The sequence below is a fragment of the Schistocerca nitens genome, chromosome 2, assembly GCF_023898315.1.
Source record: "Schistocerca nitens isolate TAMUIC-IGC-003100 chromosome 2, iqSchNite1.1, whole genome shotgun sequence".
Classification (NCBI taxonomy): Eukaryota; Metazoa; Arthropoda; class Insecta; order Orthoptera; family Acrididae; genus Schistocerca; species Schistocerca nitens.
This window is the reverse complement of record NC_064615.1, coordinates 878,198,262-878,222,163: the sequence shown is the minus strand read 5'-3', so window position 1 is coordinate 878,222,163 and position 23,902 is coordinate 878,198,262. Positions and strand designations below refer to the sequence as shown.

Here is a 23,902-nt window from a genome sequence, read left to right as displayed (position 1 = left end):
TCAGTGGTAAGATTTGATGATGACATTGCTATCCTCAGTGAAAGTGAAGAAGAATTAAAGGATCTGTTGAGTGGAATGGATAGCCTAATGAACATAGGATATGGATTGAGAGTTAATCGAAGAAAGACGAAAGTAATGAGAAGTAGCAGAAATGAGAACAACGAGAAACTTATCGTCAGAACTGGGGATCACGAAGTGGCCGAAGTTAAGGAATTCTGCTACGGTGGAAGCAAAATAAGCCATGATGGACGGAGCAAGAAGGAAATAAAGAGCGCACTAGCACTGACAAAAAGGGCACTCCTGTCCGAGAGAAGTCTACTAGTATCAAATATAGGCATTAATTTGAGGAAGGAGTTTCTGAGGAAAGAGGAAATCGCTGTGGAAACCCTCAGAACCAGCTCTAGCGGAAAACGGAGGAGTGTGACTTACCTGGTAGGGGAACTCCAGGATGGAGGCATTTCTTCCCCCTATGATGCGGCCGGCGAGGGTTTGGAAGCTGCGGTTAAGTCCCCACCCTGCAACACAAGGCAGCAGAATCACGGCACCAGTCCACCGAACCAGACAGGTAGCCAACACGTCGAAGAAGGTCATCAACGTAGAACACGATATGACGGTTTGACGGCCGCACAGAGTTCACGGTTGTCGCTAGGAAGAATTGTCATTTACGAGGGTTGACCAGAAAGTAAGTTCCGATAGGTCGCGAAATGGACACCACAGTGGAAACCCGATGAAGCTTTGCGCAGATGTGTTGGATCGTGTCTCTAGTATGACCGTCGATGGCATCAAGACGCTCTTTTCAGTTGGAGCGCACTGTGAGCGAGTAAAGGTGCCTACAACAACGATGTCTCCCGCCAAGTAGGAGGGCCCGCTGAGAGGCTTCGCCTTAATGAATGCAGCCCACCTAACACAACTGCCACGCACTTCCTTCTTCATGGCAATTCTCAGCCACATTCTGCAGGGGCAGTCAAGACGCTCCTGCAGCCTTTCCGATGGGAAGTGTTCGGTCACCCACAACACAGCCCTAATTGGCTCGTCCTGAGTATCATCTGTGTTCACATGAAACGCTGCATACGAAGACAACACTTGGGCGCATGCTACGCGCTGCAGACCAGAGTAGTGAATTATCGGAAAGCACAGGCGGCTGCCTTCTATGACAATGGTGTTGGAAATTTGGTATGACGCTCCGACAAATGTCTAAGTCGGAGCGGCGACTATGTACAGAAGTATCTGGAAAGTGTAGCTAACTCTTGCAAATAAAATGTTCCTGATTTTTACTGTGGTTTCCATTTAGCGACCGATCGGAAGTTACTTTCTGGACAACCATCGTACTTTCCAGTTTATTTAGAGGAAAGTAGTTTCTCATGTATAATCGTTATCAATTATTTAAAATTTACGAGGACTATTAACAAAACAATTTCCGTATTCGTACAGCACAGGAAGTAGTGGCGTTCAACGGAGCACTGGCTACACTTCCTCAAGCAGCAGACCCTCGTCCTCAGAGTAGCAACAGCAAGAAGGCCTCGTTACTTCTGGTTCACATACACTAATCATTCAAAATGAGCATTGTATTTGAGAATTCCACCAAATGTGAAATCCATTCTGAAATAAGTTTCTAGTGGTAAAAAATCTCAAAGCTACTGTCACTCGTACTGAAATTTGTGCTATTTATGAATCGAATGTTAGGAATGAAGGTTTTATAGGCCAGTAGTATTGTTTGTTTAAAAGTGGAAGGTAGAATATTCACGATGATGAGAGAATTGGTCATTCATCCGTAGTCGTACTTTATCTGCTCAAAAGTACCCGGACATCAACCTGTAAAGCAAAATCAACCACTTGATGTTACCAGAGGCGAACGCGCCAATGTAAAATGAGGTGGAATGTGTTGCCAGTAGAGAAGAAGAATCAGCAGAATGAGTCGATGAGGAGAACTCACTGACCTCGATCGTAGACTAGTCATCAGAAGTCAAGGGACGTTTCAACACTTCCAAAGTTGTCGAAGGGACTGATTGTGACGGTGAAGTGGAAACGCGACGAGGACCATCGAGCATTACTGAGGCTGAACGCAAAGAAAAAAAAGTAATCAATGTCAGTCGATGCTTCAGATAGTGTAAAGAGTGATCCCACTGGAAAATGGATTATTGGAAGCGAGTGATTAGAGCGATGAACCACGCTACACTCTGTGACCATCAGATGGAATGGTCTGGGTTTGGCGAATGCCTGGGGAACGTTACCTGCCGTCATCTGTAGCGCCAACAGTGAAGTACTGAGAAGGTAGCGTTACTCTGTAAGAGTGTTTTTCTGGGTTAGCCGCAGTCCGCTTATCGCGCTTAAGAAAACGCTAAGTGCTGGAGAATATGAACGCATTTTACAGAATTGCTACTGCGTGCAGTAGATGGTGACTGATTGTACCAGCGCGATGATGCACCGTCTCATAAAGCATTATCTGCGAGGCAGTGTTCTGTCGACAGTAACATTGCTAGAATGAACTGGCCTGTCCAGCGTTCCGGCTTGAACCAAATGGAGCACCTTCGGCATGAGACAGAGCGTGGATTTCGCTCCAGACACCAGCGTCCACAAGAGAAATGATGATAGACGTTGGCGTCAGGAGCGAAATTACTCTTCTTCTAAAGAAGAATGAGCTGCGATTCCTCCATAGACATTGAAGCATCCCCAACTCTCTTGTGGTTCCCTTTTTAGGTACTCCACGTCGACGTCTGCTAGTAGATACGTATCGTCGGTAGGTTTTCCGGCTTTACTTCTCGACGTGACAGCGACGACTCGCCGATGAGGTGCGGGCCTTGTGTTTTGCTGTTACTGCGAGTCTTATAAATATCGATTTTATTTAGTAATTTGCCCTGCTAAAACTCTCCCCTTTTATGATTAAGATAGCCTGCTCCACCTTTCGGAGGGAGTGGGGACGTTAAAGAGTCACAGAAGTTCATATTAAGCAGTCCGTAAAACACGTAAACGTTCACTTCAGTTAGCGTGTTAGTTAATGCCTACGCTTTCCGCTAGATGGTGCTGACTTACTGCTGAATAGCTTTGGTTCCGTAAAACCTTCACTGATTAGTACTAGGTAAATGAAATAAGTACAACACTCTTGTATTTCACTTTCACTCTATATTTAAGGATTAAGATGGTGATGGATGATGGTCTATTTAAAAGGTTCCTAGCCTGGAGGAATCTACATAGTCCGCAAATGCCGATATGCACGCGCTCTACGTCCAGATTCGCAAATAACGACACACGACACTTTCAAAAGTCCACACGTTAATATCTGAATACCGGTACCTCTGAATTCATTCGTACCAGCAGATAATTTGAGTTTCTGTCGTCTATATGTCCGTAAAGTACCAATCTAGCACTAAAGTCCTAAAATCCCGTTAATACTCCGTTGCTACCAACAGTCAGAGATCGTACACTACATCACTTTTAATCTCCGTAATATTCTAACAGTTTATCGTGAATCTTAACACGATAAAGTCCAATCTAATTATTGTCTCACTGACTGACACGGGTTCCCCGCCCTTTAACGAAACATTCAAGGAAAAGAGGCCGCAATAATGACGATCAGACCTTTTTATAGGTTTTTCATCACAAGAGTTTAACGCCTTCTCCATGACGGAGCTTCCGTGGCTTTGCTGTACTTAGACGTTAAACTACTTGCTGATATACTATAATTTTGATCTGCAACTACCGAACTCTGATTCTACACTATTTTCCCCTCCAAAAATTATATTCTTAATTTTAAATTATTCTTTCTATAGCTTTTATCACTGTAAACTGAACCGAGGTGTTACAACACTCAGGACTTCACCGAAAGTGCCCCCAGCAGAGTTCAAGTATTCATAAAAGTGAACACACCCCATATGAACACCCACTAATAAGTGTCCGGATGAGAAGTGATAGTTCCGTTAAGTCTAGTTACTCGGTAATTGCGATGAATGACTTGAAAATATGTGACACTGCCCGAAATCGGCCAATTTTACGTAATAGAGACAACAATGGACAGATGGGAAATAAGTTTATTTGCTTTAAATAGGGATCGCGAATAAAGCTCAGCCGACAAATATGTCCCGTTCTGGTAAACAACACGTTGCTTCATCCTACGCATATCTCGCTAAAAGTCCACGAACGTAAAATTAGACAGGTTATAGCTCATGCAGAAGCTTTCCAACAAATCATTCTTCCCGCACACAATCCGTGGTTGGAGCAGAATATGGCGTACGTGACAGCCGTACACAAGTAACCTCCGACACACACCATAAGGTGGCTTGCCGCGTATAGATGTAGATGTATATCTGAACCACTTTTTCTTCATCGCAGAGTATCACTTGCAACCTACGTCCTCAATTATTTACACGGTGTATTCCAATCTCTGTTTACCACTACAGTTTTTACCCTTTACAGCTCCCTCTGGTACCACGGATGTTATTTTCTGAATTCTCTAATATCTTAAGATGTGTTCTACCATCCTGTTCCTTCTTCTTGTCACTATTTTGCATATATTCTTGTCCTCGCCGATACTTCGAAGAATCTCCTCATTCTTTACCTTACCAGTCCAACTAATCTTCAGCATTCTTCTGTAACACCACCTTTCAAATACTTCCTTTCCTTGTTTTCTGGTTTTCCCCAACTCGTATTTCACAACCACACAATACTGATCTCCAAACGTACGAGGGCAGTTCAATAAGTAATGCAACACATTTTTTTTCTGAAACAGGGGTTGTTTTATTCAGCATTGAAATACACCAGGTTATTCCCCAATCTTTTAGCTACACAACACTATTTTTCAACGTAATCTCCATTCAATGCTACGGCCTTACGCCACCTTGAAATGAGAGCCTGTATGCCTGCACGGTACCATTCCACTGGTCGATGTCGGAGCCAACGTCGTACTGCATCAATAACTTCTTCATCATCCGCGTAGTGCGTCCCACGGATTGCGTCCTTCATTGGGCCAAACATATGGAAATCCGACGGGGCTGTAGGGTGCATGAGGAAGAACAGTCCACTGAAGTTTTGTGAGCTCCTCTCGGGTGCGAAGACTTGTGTGAGGTCTTGCGTTGTCATGAAGAAGGTGAAGTTCGTTCTGATTTTTGTGCCTACGAACACGCTGAAGTCGTTTCTTCAATTTCTGAAGAGTAGCACAATACACTTCAGAGTTGATCGTTTGACCATGGGGAAGGACATCGAACAGAATAACCCCTTCAGCGTCCCAGAAGACTGTAACCATGACTTTACCGGCTGAGGGTATGGCTTTAAACTTTATCTTGGTAGGGGAGTGGGTGTGGCGCCGCTGCATTGATTGCGGTTTTGTTTCAGGTTCGAAGTGATGAACCCATGTTCCATCGCCTGTAACAATCTTTGACAAGAAATTGTCACCATCAGCCACATGACGAGCAAGCAATTCAGCACAGATGGCTCTCCTTTGCTCTTTATGGTGTTCGGTTAGACAACGAAGGACCCAGCGGGAACAAACCTTTGAATATCCCAACTGGTGAACAATTGTGACAGCACTACCAACATAGATGTCAAGTTGAGCACTGAGTTGTTTGATGGTGATCCGTCGATCATCTCGAACGAGTGTGTTCGCACGCTCCGCCATTGCAGGAGTCACAGCTGTGCACGGCCGGCCCGCACGCGGGAGATCAGACAGTCTTGCTTGACCTTGCGGCGATGATGACACACGCTTTGCCCAACGACTCACCGTGCTTTTGTCCACTGCCAGATCACCGTAGACATTCTGCAAGAGCCTATGAATATCTGAGATGCCCTGGTTTTCCGCCAAAAGAAACTCGATCACTGCCCGTTGTTTGCAACACACATCCGTTACAGACGCCATTTTAACAGCTCCGTACAGCGCTGCCACCTGTCGGAAGTCAATGAAACTATATGAGACGAAGCGGGAATGTTTGAAAATATTCCACAAGAAATTTCCGGTTTTTTCAACCAAAATTGGCCGAGAAAAAAAATGTGTTGCATTACTTATTGAACTGCCCTCGTACATTCTCAGAAATTTATTTCTCAAATTAAGGCCCATGTCTGATACTAGTACACTTCCCTTGGCCAGGAATGCTCTTTCTACCATCACTAGTCTGCTTTTGTTGCTTCGACCGTCACAGGTTATTTTGCTGCCTAGATAGCAGAATTCCTTAATTTCATCTACTCTGTGATTATCAAGCCTGATGTTAAGTTCCTCGCTGTTCTCATTTCTGCTGCTTCTCATTACTTTTGTATTTCTTCGAATTACTCTCAATCCCCATTCTACACTTATTAGGCTGTTCATTCCGTTCAACAGATCCTGTAATTCTTCTTCACTTCCACTGGAGGATAGCAATGTCGTCAGCTAATTCTTATCCTTGACGTCCTTCCACTTTGAATTTTTATTCCACTCTCGAACCTTTGTTTAATTTCTGTAATATGTTCTTCGACGTATAGATTGAACAGTAGGTGCAAAAGGCTACATCCCTTGCATCCTTTTTGTTCCGGGTACTTCGTTGTTAGTTTCCCTCTTATTGTTCCTTCTTGGTTAGTGTACATATTTTATATTACCCGTCTTTTCCTGTAGCTTACGTCTATATTTCTCAGAATTTCGAAAATCTTGTATCATTTTACAGTGTGTAACGCTTTCTCCATATCGAAAAAACTTAAGAACGTGTCTTTATTTTACTTAAATCTCCCTTCTATTATTAACCGCAACGAAAGAATTATGTGATTTTACCTTTCCTAAAGCCAAACTGATCGTCATGTAACATCCTCAATTTTCTTATCCATTGTTCTATGTATATTCGTGTCTGTAACTTGGATGCATGAGCTGTTAAGTTGATTGTGCGATAGTTCTCACACGTGTCGGCTGCTGCAATATTCGGAACAGTGTAGATGATACTTTTCCGAAAGTCAGAAGGTATATCCCCATTCTGCGCAATGAATATTCCTTTTGTTGCCATTTCATTCAATGATTTTAGAAATTCCAATGGAATATTACCTATCCCTTCTGCATTATTCGGTTGTAAGTCTTTTAAATTCTGATTCTAATTCTTGATCCCCTCTCTGTTTTATATCGACTCCTGTTTCTTCTCGTATCACATCAGACGAGTCTTCCCCCTCATAGAGGTCTTCAATGTACTTTTCCGACCTAAATTGTCTCTCCCTTGCAGTTAACAGTGGAATTCCTATTGTACCCTTAATGTTACCATTCTTGCTTTTAATTTCGCCGAAGTGTCTTTTGACTTTTTTATATGTTGTCAGTTCCTCCAACAACATTTTCTTTTGCGATTTCTTCGCGTTTTTACAGGAACCGTTTCGCCTTAGCTTCCCTGCTTTTCCTATTTATTTCATAGCTAAATGACTTGTGTTTCTGTATTGCTGAATTTCCCTGAACACTTTTGTACTTCTTTTTCTCATCGATCAACTCAAGTATTTCTTGTGTTACCCATGATTTCTTCGCAGTTATCTTCTCTGTACCTACGCTCTTCTTTCCCATTTCTGTTATCGTCCCTCTTAGAGAGCCCATTCCTCTTCAACTGAACTGCCTGCTGAGCTATTCCTTACCGCAGCATCTATAGCTTCAGAAAACTTCGAGTGTATCTCTTCATTCGTCTGTACTTTAGTATCGCACTTCTTTGCCAATTGATTTTTCCTGACTAATCTCTTAAACTTCAGCTTCGTCTTCATTACTACTAAATTGTGACCTGAGTCTATATCTGCTCCTGGGTACGCCTTCCAATATCACCCGGCTTTTTCCAAATATACCTCCTCCTCTTGTTATTCCTGAATAGGTATTCGCTGTTACTAACTGAAATTTATTGCAGAACTCAGTGTCTTTCTCCTCTCTCATTCCCAGTACCAAGCCAATATACTCCTGTAACCTTTTCTTCTACTGCTTGCCCTACAACGGCATTCCAGTCCACCACGAGTATTAGATTGTCATCTCCCTTTACGTTCTGTATTACCCTTACAATATGCTCATATATGTTCTCTGTGTCTTCGTCATCCGCTTGCGACGTCGGCATGTATACCTGAGCTATCATTATCGGTATTGGTTTGCTGTCGATTCTGATGAGAACAAGTCTACCTCTGAACTGTACACAGTAACTTACTCTCTACCTTTCCTTCCTATTTATAACGAATCCTACTCCCGTTATACCATTTCTTGCTGCCTTCGATCCTGTCCTATACTTATCTGACCAGAAATCTTTGTCTTGTTTCCATTCCGCTTCACTGATCTCCATGGTATTTAGTTTGAGCCTTTGAATTTCCCAATTCAGATTTTCTAGTTTCCCTACAACGTTCAAACTTCTGCCATTCCACGCCCCGACTCGTAGAGCATTATAATTTCGTAAGTTATTCATTCTTTTTCCCATGGTCACCATCTCCTTGGCAGTCCCCTCCTGGAGATCTGAATGGGGAACTATTTCGAAATATTTTGCCAATGAAGGCATCCTCCGGACTCTTTTTTTCAATTATAGGTAACATGTCCTGTGGATACAAAGTATGTGTCTTTTCGTCGGCGCAGCTGGGCAACGAAATGTTGAGTTTTCACAACGACATCCGCCGTATCACCCGAGAACCATTTTTACAATATGTGTCTTTAATGAAATGGTTTCCATTGTTTTCTGCGTACTCACGTCGTTGATCACAACTGATTATTCCACCTTTAGGGGCAGTTTCCCATCTCATAGCAAGAGAGTGCCCTGAACCTCTGTCTGCTCCTCCGCCCTCTTTGACAAAGCCGTTGGCACAATGAGGGTGACTTCTTACCCCGGAAGCCTTCGACCGCCATTACTGATGATTTTCTCAAAATTGAAGTTGTGGCGGAGTTCGAACCAGGAACCGAGGATATTTTGATTATTAATTAAAGACGCTAGCTCTAGACCAACAGTTCTAAAAAAGCTTATCACGAGTAGTAGAGCGCAACAATCGTCACTACAGTATCTTGAGACGAAGGCAAAATACCTCGATTATGCAGTGATGTTCTGTGTTTTTGTCACAAATTCAGTTACTATTAGGCCTATGCAGAAAGTGACTCGTGCACCAGTAGTCTTCAGCTACAGTCGTCCTTGTCGATCTTGCCGCACCTCTTCTGTTTGACCGACCTTGGTCTTTAGTTTACCCTGCATAGATGCGCTTGCGCGTTGACGCCGGAGTCAGGTGACAAGTCGCACTACGGCGTGTTTCCGGCGGCTAAGAACTCAAATTTGCTACAGGTGCCTGGACAGTCGCTACGCCTTGTATGCGTCAAGTAAAGGGCGGCGCCTGCGGACATGATTTGTTGTGGCAACGTGAGCGGTAAGGCGTATCTTGGTGGTGGCCTATCAACTTAATCAGGTGCAGCTGTGCTGATCAGCCGTCATTTTAGAATATTAATCAGAGCTCAGGTCTCACTTGTACTGTGTCGCGTTCTCAGCATTGTGACAAGCTAATGAGGGCAGTCGTGTCCGTCCTTCCTAGACCTGATCATCTGCCTCCACGATATTGCTTTAGTTAAAGTCAGAGGAAACTGTAATATTCATACCGTGTTCCAAAATATGCAGATCCTCGAAAAAGCTGTGAGAAATGGTTGTATATTGATAGACTTAGTTTTTAGCGCCCTGATTAAAGAGTGCTTATTCACGTAAAACCTCAGAAAAGTTCATTAAGTACTTAAATAACTAGCAGTGTTGCAAGTAGAGCCTGGCTGCCGGTCACGTTATTTGTTACTCTAGTATTAACTAAACTCTTATGAACACAGAAGTACGGATAACTAAATATATCGTTTTAAACTTATAAGTGATATACCTTGTCTGTTTTGTGTACAGATAGCTGCTGGTAGTAATCGCTTGTTTGTGTTAGTTTCGCTCTTTTCAATATTTTGAAAATTCGGCCTGAGCTATAGGAAGTGGCAGGCTCGCAAGATGCTGGCCAATTTGACAGAGGCTGACTCTTGTACTATTAATAGTTGAATACGACACCATCTACATGAGTTGAATAATTTGTTGTTAACTTTATTCACTCTCTTTCGAGCTGTGTAACTTGTAATTACATAATTCTGCTCTGTAACTGTTTTCTGTTTGCAGCAACCTTGAGTCTTGATATCTTTAAGCATCAAGTTAGACTTCGAGAATTTGTTATACAATGTGTAAGTTATTGCGAGCTTCTCTCACAATATATCATTGACTTGTAAGCCTGACGGTTCAATCCCGTCTCCAGCCATCCTGATTTAGGTTTTCCGTGATTTCCCTAAATCGTTTCAGGCAAATGCCGGGATGGTTCCTTTGAAAGGGCACGGCCGATTTCCTTTCCAATCCTTCCCTAACCCGAGCTTGCGCTCCGTCTCTAATGACCTCGTTGTCGACGGGACGTTAAACACTACCCACCACCACCACTTGTAAGCCAAGTGTGGAAATATAAATTTGGTACAGTTGAGCAACTCGTTATTATATTATTGCTAGTTTAGGCTTCTATCAAAAATTGTAAAATTTGGAAATATTACGTAACTACAGTTAGATTTAACTAAGATTGGGTTTATAGAAACATACTGAAGTTTTCAATGAATTTCTGGTTCTATTGATCGTTCACTAGTTCTCAATGCTGCGCCCTCTGTGGTCGGCCACATTAATTTTTTTTTTAATTTACTTTCTTACACTTAACTTACTTCAGAATAGATTGACAAAGATTTACCTTGTAAAGAAAGTAACGTGAATATTCTGGTCAATGGTTTTGAATAGAGTCTTTGATCATTTTAAGCAAATGTTTAAAGCTATCATCTTATCAGTTTTCATAATTTCTGTATTGTGTTTTGAAACTGATTGCAATAAAACCATTTTCAAAATGAATCATTTAATTTCGGCCCAGCACTTCACCACTCCCTGCCTGCTCCGTAGCCGGCCGCGGTGGCCGACCGGTTCTAGGCGCTTCGGTCCGGAACCGCGGGGCTACTACGGTCGCAGGTTCGAATCCTGCCTCGGGCATGGATGTGTGTGTTGTCCTTAGATTAGTTAGGTTTAAGTAGTTCTAAGTTCTAGGTGACTGATGACCGCAGATGTTAAGTCCCATAGTGCTCAGAGCCATTTGAACCATTTTTGAGCCTGCTCCGTACTAGTACATACAGTCCAATGTTTTGGTATTGAATGTCTGTTATAACCTGTTTATTGGACTCAAAACATTTTTCTGCGGCAAATGTCGATGTCTGAGAACACGTGCAAGTCAGACGATGACGGTTCCTGTCATCAGCGACATCCCTTAGTATGATCATAGAGACATTCATGGTCTATCCTCTTGCACTGTTCAGCAAGAAGCAACCGTAGGACTTTACGTTAGCTGTTAGTCCATTGAAAAGAACGTTTCAGTATGTTGTTGACATATCTTTCTGAAGTCGTAGTTTGGTTTAAAGAGATCGTTCCAGTACTCTGCGCTGTATACAAAGACTCGCGATATAATTGCTGAGAATTTTCAGAACTCCATTGTCGAGTGTTCTACGCTTCATACACGCCGAAAAAAGAAAATGTATTTCAGGACGAGCGTCTTCATCACGCATTTTCTGTAATAGCCAATTGCATTACTGGCGTCAGGCAACAGTGTATGAATTGATCACTCGAAGCTCTACCGTTACATTGAAACGCTTGGGTTAAAGCTTGCTCAAACTCTGTGTCCAGATGCTACTGACATATCAGCTGAACTGCTGAATGGTGCAACAATTTCTCCAGATCTCTTTCCGTGGCGCAGGGGTTAACACACTGGACTCGCATTCGGGAGGATGACGGTTCAATCCCGAGTCCGGCCATCGCGATTTAAGTTTTCCGTGATTTCCCTAAATCGTTCCAGGCAAATGCCGGGGTGGTTCCCTTGGTGTTTGGTGTCTTCCCCCAAAACAACCCAACCCAACCTCTTTCCGTTGCCGCTCATAAGTTGTCGATTCTAGCTGAAACAGGCACGCTACATGCCATAGTTCAAGGAACAGAACTGATACGCGGAGTTCTGAGAGTGCCTTCAACGGTACTTGTTTCCTTGGAACGCTTATGCTATTCGTAAGGTACAGTGTCATCGCCGAAAGAAATGTGATTCAGACATGCTTCACTAACACGCATTGCCTCATCTTTTCATTTCTTTTGGCAATTACATCTAAGGTGGTATCCAGTTCCCCATTAAGGTAACGTCATTTGCAGTCTCCTTCCGTACTTCCCAACTGTGAAAGCTATCACATCGGCCGGCCGGTGTGGCCGAGCGGTTCTAGGCGCTTCAGTCTGGAACCACGTGACCGCTACGGTTGCAGGTTCGAATCCTGCCTCGGGCATGGATGTGTGTTATGTCCTTATGTTAGTTAGGTTTAAGTAGTTCTAAGTTCTAGGGGACTGATGACCTCAGATGTTAAGTCCCATAGTGCTCAGAGCCATTTGAATTATCACATCGCTCGCACTTTCCCTTAGTTTAACACCGTAAATGTTAAGTAAAATCCCAGATCGCATAAATGACCCGATTTTCGTGCGTACAACATCAAGAAGACGAAATTATTGTTGAGTGTTCTCGGTATTTTACATTACTTCAGCGTTCCACGAGAATTGCCCAGGAGCCTCAATACCATTACGTTTTAAGACTGCGCTCTAGTTCGCTGGTTTAACGTCCAGAGGCTCTACAGTTTTAGACATTTTAGATTTTCATGATATTCTGGATGATTTATAGCTTGCAAATGCCTCATTACTCGCATCGAGTGGGACAGCGATACAGGATTTTGAATTCGTAAGATGTATTATCTTCATTTTTATAGTTTTATTTTCTCCTTTTTTTTCACACACGTCTCACACGCGAAAGATAATATGTCATTTTCATCGGATGGGTCGGGATTTAGAAGGAGCCTAAGTACTTACACGCCTATGTTACCACGACAGACTACCATTTCTTTTACATACAGTCGGAAAATCACACACACCTGATCTCTTTCATAGTCAGTCTCTCACATTCTCATCCAAACACACACACAAACACACACACACACACACACACACACACACACACACACACAGGTGCTTGTGTGCGTGTGTGCGTGTGCTCTTAGGGAGCAGGTATAATTCAAGCTACGCGGGGACTTCAAATAGTATATTAAATGGTATTATGATAGGCCAAGGAACCTTTATTGAATGCTGCGTACTCTTCAAAGTGACACAGATGCATGACACTGTTTTTCACCATGTCTGTAAACAATGATCGGTACATTCTACCAATCGTTCAGTTCCTCGACAACAAAAAACTGCTCTTTGGTCACAGACCGAGAAGCGCAGTGAGAACGTCCTCATCGATGGAAAATTTACGGTTGCTGGAAATCTATTCCTGAGTTGCCTGGACAATGTCTTCTGTGGTCGATATAGAGACCTTCTTTTCAGATCAGCGTCGCTCGTGCCTATTTGGCCTTGGTCAAATTGTTGACACTATTTTACTACGGATAGGCGCGACATTGAATTTGATCCGTACACTGCCAGCATCTAAAGGCGAGTATGTGTGCAATTTCCTGCGTACTTCAGATTTGTAGTATATTTCCAGTTGCCGCGCCATTACACTCACACGCTGTGGTGCTCCTGTTATTCGTACCTCAGCAGAACAGTGTCCGCAGGCAATTCGGAACATGTTCTCTCTTCTGACAATGCGCCACTCTTGTTTGGCAATGGTCGTAGCGTGGGACGACATGTGTAACTTACTTATTGAAGTTCCTTCGTAGATGCCAGATACCACACAACTGCGGAAGGCAGCCATAGGCGTGTGCTAACCTGGCAGCTCCAACGATCGCTAATCGGAAATGGAAAGTCAGCAAAAGTCGTGTTAGGACGTAGCGACGGACTTGCTGACACCCTCTAACAACATTCCTACTCTCAGACTTGTCCAGACCACTGCAATGACGGAGTGATATTTTCTGAATTTCTCATTGATAGTGGCAGCAGCTCGTGGTCTCGCGGTAGCGTTCCCCGTTCCTGAGCACGGGGTCCCGGGCTCGATTCCCGGCGGGGTCAGGGATTTTCTCCTGCCTCGAGATGACTGGGTGTTGTTGTGTCGTCTTCATCATCATCATTTCATCCCCATTACGGTCGGAGGAAGGCAATGGCAAACCACCTCCACTAGGACCTTGCCTAGTAAGGCGGTGCGGGTCTCTCGCATCGTTCCCCTACGCTCTGTCAAGGAGTATGGTACTTCATCATCATCAGTGGTAGAGGACGAACAGCGTGAAATTTGGCTGTCAGTCAACTTATCCTCCGCAGCTCTATCCAATAGCAGTTAGAATAGTACGTTCTGTGACAACATGCAGAGCGAGGAGAAACTGTTCTCATGATCTACACATTATGACATAACGTTAGTTACCGCGCTAGTGAAATTTGCTTAGGTATTTCCCTACAGCTCTAGCAGTGCACACAGCTCCATCAGTTAGTCGGTGTCCTTTTTTTTTACAGTATTATCCAGTTACTTTCTTTATTGAATTCTCCAGTCGATGTTCTGTTGTGCGTACCCTCTCGATGATGGTGACATCTTATGCTTCGTTGTATATCATATCACTCACTCAAGTATTTAAGCATTACACATTGGTATTACACATAAGTATATATATGCTTTGAGGGTATGTTGCGACATACATCAAGAATAGGCCTAATTAGTTACATTCAGTCTATTTTAGTGTTTACCACAGCTTTTAGCTAATACCCTTTGCATAAGATTCTCACCTCAACATACTCAGCTCTCTATTTCAGACTGGGACACTACCGTAAACATTGGCACGTCCAACATAAAGTCCCATAACGCGTGTGAGAAGCATAATTAAATTAGGTAATTTACAGAGCATCGATCAGGCAATGGGACAAATACCGAGCAGATTTGCCAACAGGAGGAACGATCAGCCTTGAGTTTGGTGATAAAGCCTTACTTGAGGTACCATGTTCACACACTGACTATCGATTTTTTTATCATTCGTTCATAAAGACTTGGGTATATACTTTGATGATAAGACTCGTCGCCAGGCTACATGAATCAGTATTACGACGTCGATACCTTCGTCTCTGCAAACTGGCACTGTCATGGCGTCACACTGCAATGTTGAGGTACCAGACCTCGTAATATTTACAGTCATTTATTCAAGTTATGCTTACTGGAACTCCTTTACATTAAACGTCTGCCGGCCGTGGTGGCCGAGCGTTTCTAGACTCTTCAGTCCGGAACCGCGCGTCTGCTGCGGTCGCAGGTTCGAATCCTGCCTCGGGCATGGCTGTGTGTGATGTCCTTAGGTTAGTTAGGTTTAAGTATATATATGCTTTGAGGGTATGTTGCGACATACATCAAGAATAGGCCTAATTAGTTACATTCAGTCTATTTTAGTGTTTACCACAGCTTTTAGCTAACACATGTTTTTCTGCATTTATAGGCCTAGCGAAATTAGTTTTACGACATCACATTATTAGGCGTAACTTTTGAAATGTCAGCTGTTGTTAGAAATGGAAATCGGACATTGGGGTACATACTTTAGAATTTTGGACATTATTTTGGCAAATATGTATATATGTGGAAATTAACTCATGCTTTCTTTTACGTTGCATATGAATGTGATGTCATATTCATCGATTTGAGTCTTACAGCGATTTTTCATGTATTGACCTCAGCTAGACAATTGATAGTCAGTGGGAAGGATTATACTTTTTAGATTCTCATGATTGCGGTTCACAGGCATATGAAAATGTAGCGTTGGGGTACAAACTTACACTATTATGCATTAATTTGGCCAATATGTGTACAATGGAAATGAACTCCTACTTTCTTTTATGTTGCAGATGTATTTTTGCAATATTGTGACATCTCAATAATTGATTTTAAGTCCTACTGCGTTTTTTCGTGTATTAATCCCAAGTAGAAATGTAAACATTGCACTTTTCCCGCTGCCAACGTGTTTTGCAAGTATTTTAGAAATTTTTGAAAATCTTCAATACGCAAAATAATTACATTACCAATTTTTTGCGTTTTCTAACTGTGCAGAAGTCTATTGGTTGCAGTAAGAAATCGTGGTATACTGATCAGACTTCACTCAGTTTTACAGTACAGCCATCTGCTGGTGACAGTAAGCACTCGTTATCTACAGTAACAGCCATCTCCTGGTGACAGAAGCAAGCAGAATGTGAAACAGGACTCCATTTTATTTGCATTTTCAGGGTTTGTGGGATAGTATTGAAGGTCAATTTCGTTTTCAACAAATACGAGTTCCCAATTCGTTATTTATATTTCATAAGCAAATGTTGGTTTTTAATTGTTTTTAGAGACATATGCTTTTTAGTTATTCCAGTATACCATGATGAATGCCTTGTAGATTCAAATAAAATTTGCCAGTGTGACTCGTGAGACAGTATTTAAATTAATTTTTGGATGTCAGTAATGCAAACATAATTGACAAAATTTTTCAGCAGTTCCTGTACTCTGTCTTACTTGGCCACCAAATAGGGCGTGGGGCGAGGTGGCCTTCCCCACCTCTCCCCTCTCCCCTCTCCCCTCTCTCTATATACTCTTTGCGCGTGGCTGGATGTGCAGCTGCTGAAATGATGATCCCTGGAATGGCCTTGGAGATAAGAAAGTGCTGATGCTAATGTGACAAAATGCCCGATCCCACTCCATTTCCCACCTTGACCTTGACCTTGGCGTGTGGATGGATATCATGATTCCCAGTATAGCTTTGCAGATAAGGAAGTGCTGATGTGATGTCAGCGCAATATAACATGTGCAAATGTGTCAGCTGTAATATGACACCACAGATGAAAAAGTGATGACAGAGGCCGAGTCACAGTTTTTGGCTCGTATACTCATTGCCCTACTATTCTCATGGACAAGCAGAGAGAGCTGGGCTTTATAAGATCGTTGTTAGCGGAATTCTACACAGCAGCTTTCCGCTCATCACGTGCTGTGGTCGCAAATGCTTGCTCCAGCATGTGGCCTTCTCTGTACGACTCTCTTCTGTCCATGGGTCGTTGCAGTATATCTTGCACATCACGAAGTGTTATGGTACGACAAACAATTACTTTAACAGTGTCGTTTCAGCAGTTCGAACATGGATCTTTCCAGTCGGAGGAGAAAGACAGAGAGAGAGAAAGAGAGAGAGAGAGAGAATTGCTGGGTCCGCGAATACACAATCTCCCTGCAGTCTGATTACGGGAACACTGACGAGTGCGCCATTGTAGATTGGACTCGTTCAGGATTTTATTTCTGTGTGTCGCAATTCCCGCAAACTTTAGTTTAGAATCCTTATTAAAGATTCTTCTGACTCTTTATCGGAACGGATTTAGTTGTCTTTGATTGCAGGCTACCTGCCCACTTTGGAATCTGATAATGTCTGGACATAACATGCAGTGAACGTCCACACTAGGCCCGCCGAAGCTCTTGTGTCGTTCCAGAGACGTGGGTGGGCAGCCATTCTCCCGTTATCTATAGCCAGCCATTATCTCTATCAATCAGTGGCTTGAGTACACAACCGAGATTTCCGTTGCTCTATTTCCTGGCGTGAACGACCTCCAAGCATTCACATCTGTTTACGACGTAGATGCTGTAACTTGCAGCTGTTGTATATTCTCCCATAAATGTATAACACATCAATACCGCAGCGCGAACATATAATTGCGCGTTGTTATCCAGTAAAAAATTTGGCGGAATACTAGCTTATTTCGTAGGTGCGAGTGGGTCATAGTTTGGTTCAACGAACTTAGAGAGCTCGCACTGTGCATCACAGGAGCGCCTACTCTAAAATCCTGATGGTGTGTTAAGCATGAGGTAACGATATTACATAATAATAAATACACCTCTCGGTTGAAAAGCACGATACTGGAATTAGAAAAATTTAAGATATTACCTAGGTGTCCCAAGAGTCGATCTTCTCATACAGGATCGTAGAGCAAATAACAAGAAAGGAATTTTTAGTGGCAGACTATGCACTCCTCATCAGTCATTTCATACTTTCGAGGAACAGAATTAGGTCTAAATGTAGCCACACTGACCTGCTCTCCATACTTCACCTAGCCTCAAAATAGGACGATTGCAACAAAACGCGGGAGACGTTAACATTGTTATGAGGGCAGGAAATTTACACAGTAACAAATAGTAAATAAATCTGACTACTGCATCCACTTACAATTGTAAGACGGAATAGAATTATCCGTAGTCAGCTGCCAGGAGCCATCTTCAGATCTATAAAGAAACTTGAAAACCGAGTTAATATTCTGGCTGACTACAAAGACACTGGTGTTTAGGAATCATAAAGTTTTACTTTTATCGGTAACTGCAACATAATAAGTCGGTTGTAAGATTCTTCGTTATGCACGTCTCTCATTACTGGTAAACTGGACGACAAAATTTCAGACATTTGTCTGTCGCTGATCGTTAATTCATTTGTTTCCTAGTTTGTAGTGTTGATCTAAACTTGTGTTTTCTATGTGTGAGAACTGCCAAGACTAAGGAGGTGCTCGGAAAAAGAGAAATTTAGAGACAATAAGTATATTAGAGTGCATAATACCTTGTGTGAAACTGTTACATGTCACACCTTGTGAGCATCAAATGCCGTAGGTACTAAATTACGTAACCAACCAAGTTCGTAGAAAACTTCATTTATCTCCCGTACTTTAAAAATGTAGCAGTGATAACGTTAATACCCTAAATCAGAATTAGACTCTTGTTGTTAACCATAAGTTGCTACGCTATCTGATCTCGCTACCTAGCTTCTAAGAGCAAACATTGCGGAGGTGATATTTTTTATTTGAATTCCTTTAAAACGAAAAGGAACTGTGATCAAGTGGATGTTAAAATGTGTGACACGTGTGTCTTCAGTTCGAACAATGACATCCCTGTGCAACGATAACCAAACTATTTGAAAACAAAGTTAGGATTGTGTGTTTCCTTAGATGCATTGGGAAAAGGCAGATATACTGCAAGCATATTCCTCGGATCCAATGTGGTTTACTTTATACAACATGATTATTCGGAGTATTATAGCAGGTGCTTATGGGTCCTCACTGAAGAGAACTGCTCAAAAAGTTGGGTCTGAAAGTACTGAATGTGAACCAACAATTATAATTGCACGCTTTGATGGCAGCTGGCAGACACGTGGAGACATCTCTCTGCTTGGAATAATTTCAGCTACTTCCATTGATAGAGGAAAAGTGCTTGATGTCATAGTTATGTCGAAATTCTATTTCATCAGCAGTCAATATGCAGACGTTGAGTACGTTTCTCAGAAGAGCGGGGATTGGCTCTGAGGTGGAATGGAAGTGCCTACGTGTTAAATATATTGAAACGAACAGTTGAAGACACATGTTGCCTCTTACGTTGGTTACATAGGAGACGGCGAAAGCAATATTACGATTCCAGAAATTCTGTCTACAAGCTACAATGTGTAACTCACGTGAAAATAGGCTGTAGACTGAGAAGTGAAAGAGAAAGCTGGAGAGAGACTTAAAGATGAGAAGGTGCAGAATGGCAAGGATGACCTCACCACCTCAGAGACAGATAAAATTAAGAATTTTTATGATTTAGGCGCAAGAAGAAACAGAAATAATCCAGAAGCCCCGAAGTCAGCTGCCTGGGCTGTATATTTTCCAAAAACTGCCAAGAAATGAAAACCGTTATAATTATCTTGCTCTCTCCCCTTCAAACCCACAACTAGCACTCATGGCTGGTGTCGGTAGCAACAGAAGTATGCATGTGGGACAAATGTAGGAGCACAAACATTAATTAGCAACATATGTTATGAACAGAATTAAGGAAATATTCAGCAAATGTCCACAGTTGTTAAGGAAATTCCTCCATAAAAAAATTCTAAACCTTAATAGAGTGTAAAATCAATTATATAGGTTGGTAGCAACATTACAATAGCTAAGTAGTGAGCAGAAGTGTACCAAAATAATAATTTTATGAACATCTACTCAGTTTCTAATTGTAAGTGTAGACATGATAGTAGGAAAAGAAATACCGAAAAATTAAAAACATAAAAAAATCTATTTGATGAAAGTGCTGTGAACTATTATTTTGACATTCAATATTAAATACCAAGATGACGGACTATTCATAAATCAGTAACGAAGTGGTTTTCATATAATATCAGAGTATAATTAAATGTCCTTTACGGACTTTGAAGACAGGGTTCTCACACCAAAATGAGAAAAAAGTCTAGTAAACATGGGCTCTAAAACTTATCAGTAACAGTTACGAGCACTTGTTCATCTTCTGTACTGTGAAACACATCTCTTCTACTGAACTAGTGCTCATAGCTCGTAAGGTATGCATTCTAGAACACATGTTTTTTTTTCCCCTTCTTTTAGCGCAAGGAACCTGCCCTCAAAGTCCGTAAGCGGAATTTAGTTACATTCTTCAGTAACCTATTCGCCAACCGGGCGTTAAGGCCTAATGTTGCTTCATTTATTTTACGATAAGTTATCTTTGAGTAGTAGTGCTGTTGAAACCCGAGAAATAAAGAACACGAACTCTGTGACAAAAAAGTTAAGCACCCACAAGGGAGGGAGAAAACGGAATTAAGCTTCACTGGTTCAGAGGGTATGTGACACTATTTTAGTGATTAAAATACCGATTCGGATTTACATATAATTTGGCAATATGAGTCCACTTATCAGCATGATATCCCCTCAGCCCTGATTCAGCTGGGAAAGTTTTCATAATGCCTTTATATCCTCTCCTGAGACAAACTGGTCCCCAGCTGTTGTAGCTGGGCCTTGATATACTGCATACTGCCATCTGAGACAGAGCTGACGTCCGAGCAGGTCCCATAGATGTACACATGTTCTACTGAGGACGGATCTGGGGATCTTGTTGGCCACGACAGTACCTCAGCATCACACAGACGGATGACAGAGGCACTTACCATAGGTGAACGAGCATTGTGTTGTTGGAAAATGGCATAACGATCCTGTTGCATGAGAGGTTACTTGTTAAGACGCTGGATGTCAGTGAGGAATCGTTGTGCCGGCAGTGTTCCCTTAACAACCACCAGCCGACCCCTGAAGTCATAGCCTATGGCTCCCCACACTTTGACGCGAGCAGTAGCACCTTCTTGCCACTCCAAAACATTGGACGAATGGGACCTTCTCAGGTCGCCACCACACACTACGATCGTTCGTGACAGTGCGGAACCGCGATTCACCGGATTCATCGCTGGGCACAATACCAAGCCATTCTTCCCCATTCGATGCTTCACGGCTCGCCACCAATCCAAGCACAGCCATTTGTATTGTGGTGAGAACGGCAGCCTACGCATAGAACTGTAATTGACTAGTCTGGCTCCTGTTAGTCTCCGATAGTGGTGCAGTATGACCCAGAATGTGACAGGGAGTCCATTAATTGTTCACGGATGGCAGACGCATATGTGAATGGGCTACGATGTGTTTGGTGGACAGTACGGCGATACTCTCGAGTGTTACTGAGGCGTGCTCGATAGGAACATTGGCAACAAATAGCTCTGCCGATGCAGTCCAGAATCCGGCCATTTTCACATTCGAATGCCTTACAAATCGACCAGCCGACCACGTGGAGACCCACAACGAGGTTCCTTTCAAGACTCGGTGCTGATAACCCTGTCTCACACGAGTACGGGGCCTCTACCTATCCTTTGGTGAAATCAATGAATATATGAGACTGCTAACACCCCTTATATGCTCTACCAGGCCTGGCAACGACACTAAACACGAACAACACTAATGTATTATGGTGACCGTTTTACCTGTCACAGAAAATTGCAACGCTAATAATTTACAAACCCACCGGTGGAGTATACGGGTTCGAAGTAACATTGTTATCCGACGTCGTCTTCTGGGTACTTCACTTTGTTTGTCAGGCAGTGTAGTTAAGTATTATGGGAGCAGTAAAGGATTACGCCAACACAAATACAGATCTGGTCAATTAATAGGAGCATGTTTCAGGAAAATGACACCTCATATGACGCAACAGACGAGTAATACAAATTTTAAAATAAGCCTTCAGTGAAGAAACTCTTTCAGTTCAGCGCCGACCGAAACTTAATTGTTAACTAAGACGAATTTGTAATAGCTGCACCTCACCCAGAACCAGACGAGTGGTCTTCCATCTAGTTCTCTGTCCGTCAGAAGGGAAGCAGAATACTTTCCATAGTGAAAGATATCCGTGCCAGGAATTTCATTGCGACCTGCAAGGTGTTTCTGAAGAGACGCTACATGTCTACTCATATTTGTCACTACTATCAACTGGATTATTAGTTAAGTAATGTAAATATGTTTAACAAATTGTCAGCAACGTAGCTGAAGTACGAAACAATCGGAGCGGCATATCACATGTGACATTTCCAGTAAGTACTTCATGTTAAATGCTACTTACAAGTTCCCATGATTCACTATAACATTTTAATGTGACCACATCTGAGATGTTAGCCAACTAAATTGGGACAAGTCAAGAAAGAGTGCCAGATCGTAATTCCACATTGACACAAACGATTCAAGTCTGCTCTCATCAATATGGAAGTATTTGCGAGACGCGTTGAAGCCCGGCTGTTTTTCGATCTTGTACTGCGTCCTTACAGTGAGGCAACTTTGATGAAAATCGATCAACTTATTGCTCGTGAAGTAATGCAGATACGTCCTGATATTCTGCCGGAAGACATAAACGGTGGAGAGACTGTTCAGTACCGCGGAAAACAACACTAAGAAAATGTTTTGGTCGATGGAAGGAAAGAATACTGATATGTACGGATTGAAGTGGTCCTGTTTTGTTGTCGAACACCACTAATTTGACATAGTTGGGAAGCACGCAAATTTGCAGCGTCAGTCAGTTTTATTTCGTCAGATCTCGTACACACTTTCCAACGGAGAGTAAGTACAACACTGAACTAAACTGCTCGTCCACTGCCAAAGAGATGGTTCATTTCGGTGACTATTTTCACAGTTTTAGGAAACAGTTTACGCTCGAAAAAAGCATTACAAAGAAATACGTTCTTTGTTTTGAGGTAATATATGTCTACAGTGTCTATTAGACGTCCTGTAAGAAAGGTCCTAGATAACATACTGAAGCAACTTTGGTATAAGGGAAAGTTAGCTGCAACCATAGCCTGTGGGGAGGATGCCTGTAACACTGTTCACAATGACCAATCTGTGGAACACGGGCGTACATTCTTTTTATATTTCATTTTATATTAGACGTATGTTTTCAATTATAGTCTGAAACAACTTACGACAGATTAGGAACGCAGAGTACTCACCGCGGCCGACGGCCAGCCCACACAGGACCGTTACCGCCAACAGGACACGCGCCGCCACCGCCATGGTGTCTGAGGCAGATGCCCGGAGCTGTCCGTGTATAAAGCCAAACACTCTTATCAGAGCTCTGATCGTCAGTAAAAGGGGTATTCCTGCTCCAGACGAAGCAGAAGATAACGCACGCTACAGTGATTGTCTCCGTTTGTTTGGAGCCAAACACTTTGTAAGCTGCCACAGCTTTCGTAACTGTTCACACAAGATTACGAACACAGTTTATGCCCTGAAATATAGCTACAGGCAGTGAGTATGACCCTTTGCTAGCGCAATCTGCATTTTTAATAGTCATCAAGTGCAACAAAAAAGGGATAGAGGGGAGGAAGTAGCTCGGAAGTACCACAAGTGAGTACTGAACATGTGCCTGAAAGCAAAACACGTACAACTTCAAAGTATAATAAATTTCACCTTATACGTCAGGTTTTTGCAAGGACAAATGAAAAGTGCAAATGGAACCTGTTCTTAGTGGCAAATCTCACATTTGTCGGAAGAATCAAAAAACAATTTATCTCTTTTTGTATAAAACTTATTTGGGGAATGGGAAGTTGTACTGACACCTCAGACATGCTGCCCATTTCATCACTGCCAAAAGTAGCGCGAGAAATTAAGAAAATCAATAATTTATTAAGACGTTC

The 23,902-nt window shown here is 42.5% G+C and overlaps 1 protein-coding gene across 1 annotated transcript in view; it reads right to left on the bottom strand.

Moving 5' to 3' along the window:
- Positions 1–23,306, bottom strand: part of LOC126234687 (trypsin-1-like) — a 63,657-nt gene extending 40,351 nt beyond the window's left edge. The window contains exons 1-2 of the mRNA XM_049943426.1: positions 23,216–23,306; positions 430–515 (exon numbers count right to left, since the gene is read on the bottom strand). Of these exons, the coding sequence (XP_049799383.1) occupies positions 430–515; positions 23,216–23,279 (150 nt within the window). The 5' untranslated portion in view covers positions 23,280–23,306. The remainder of the gene's footprint in view (positions 1–429; positions 516–23,215) is intronic.
- Between the last annotated feature and the right edge of the window lie 596 nt (positions 23,307–23,902).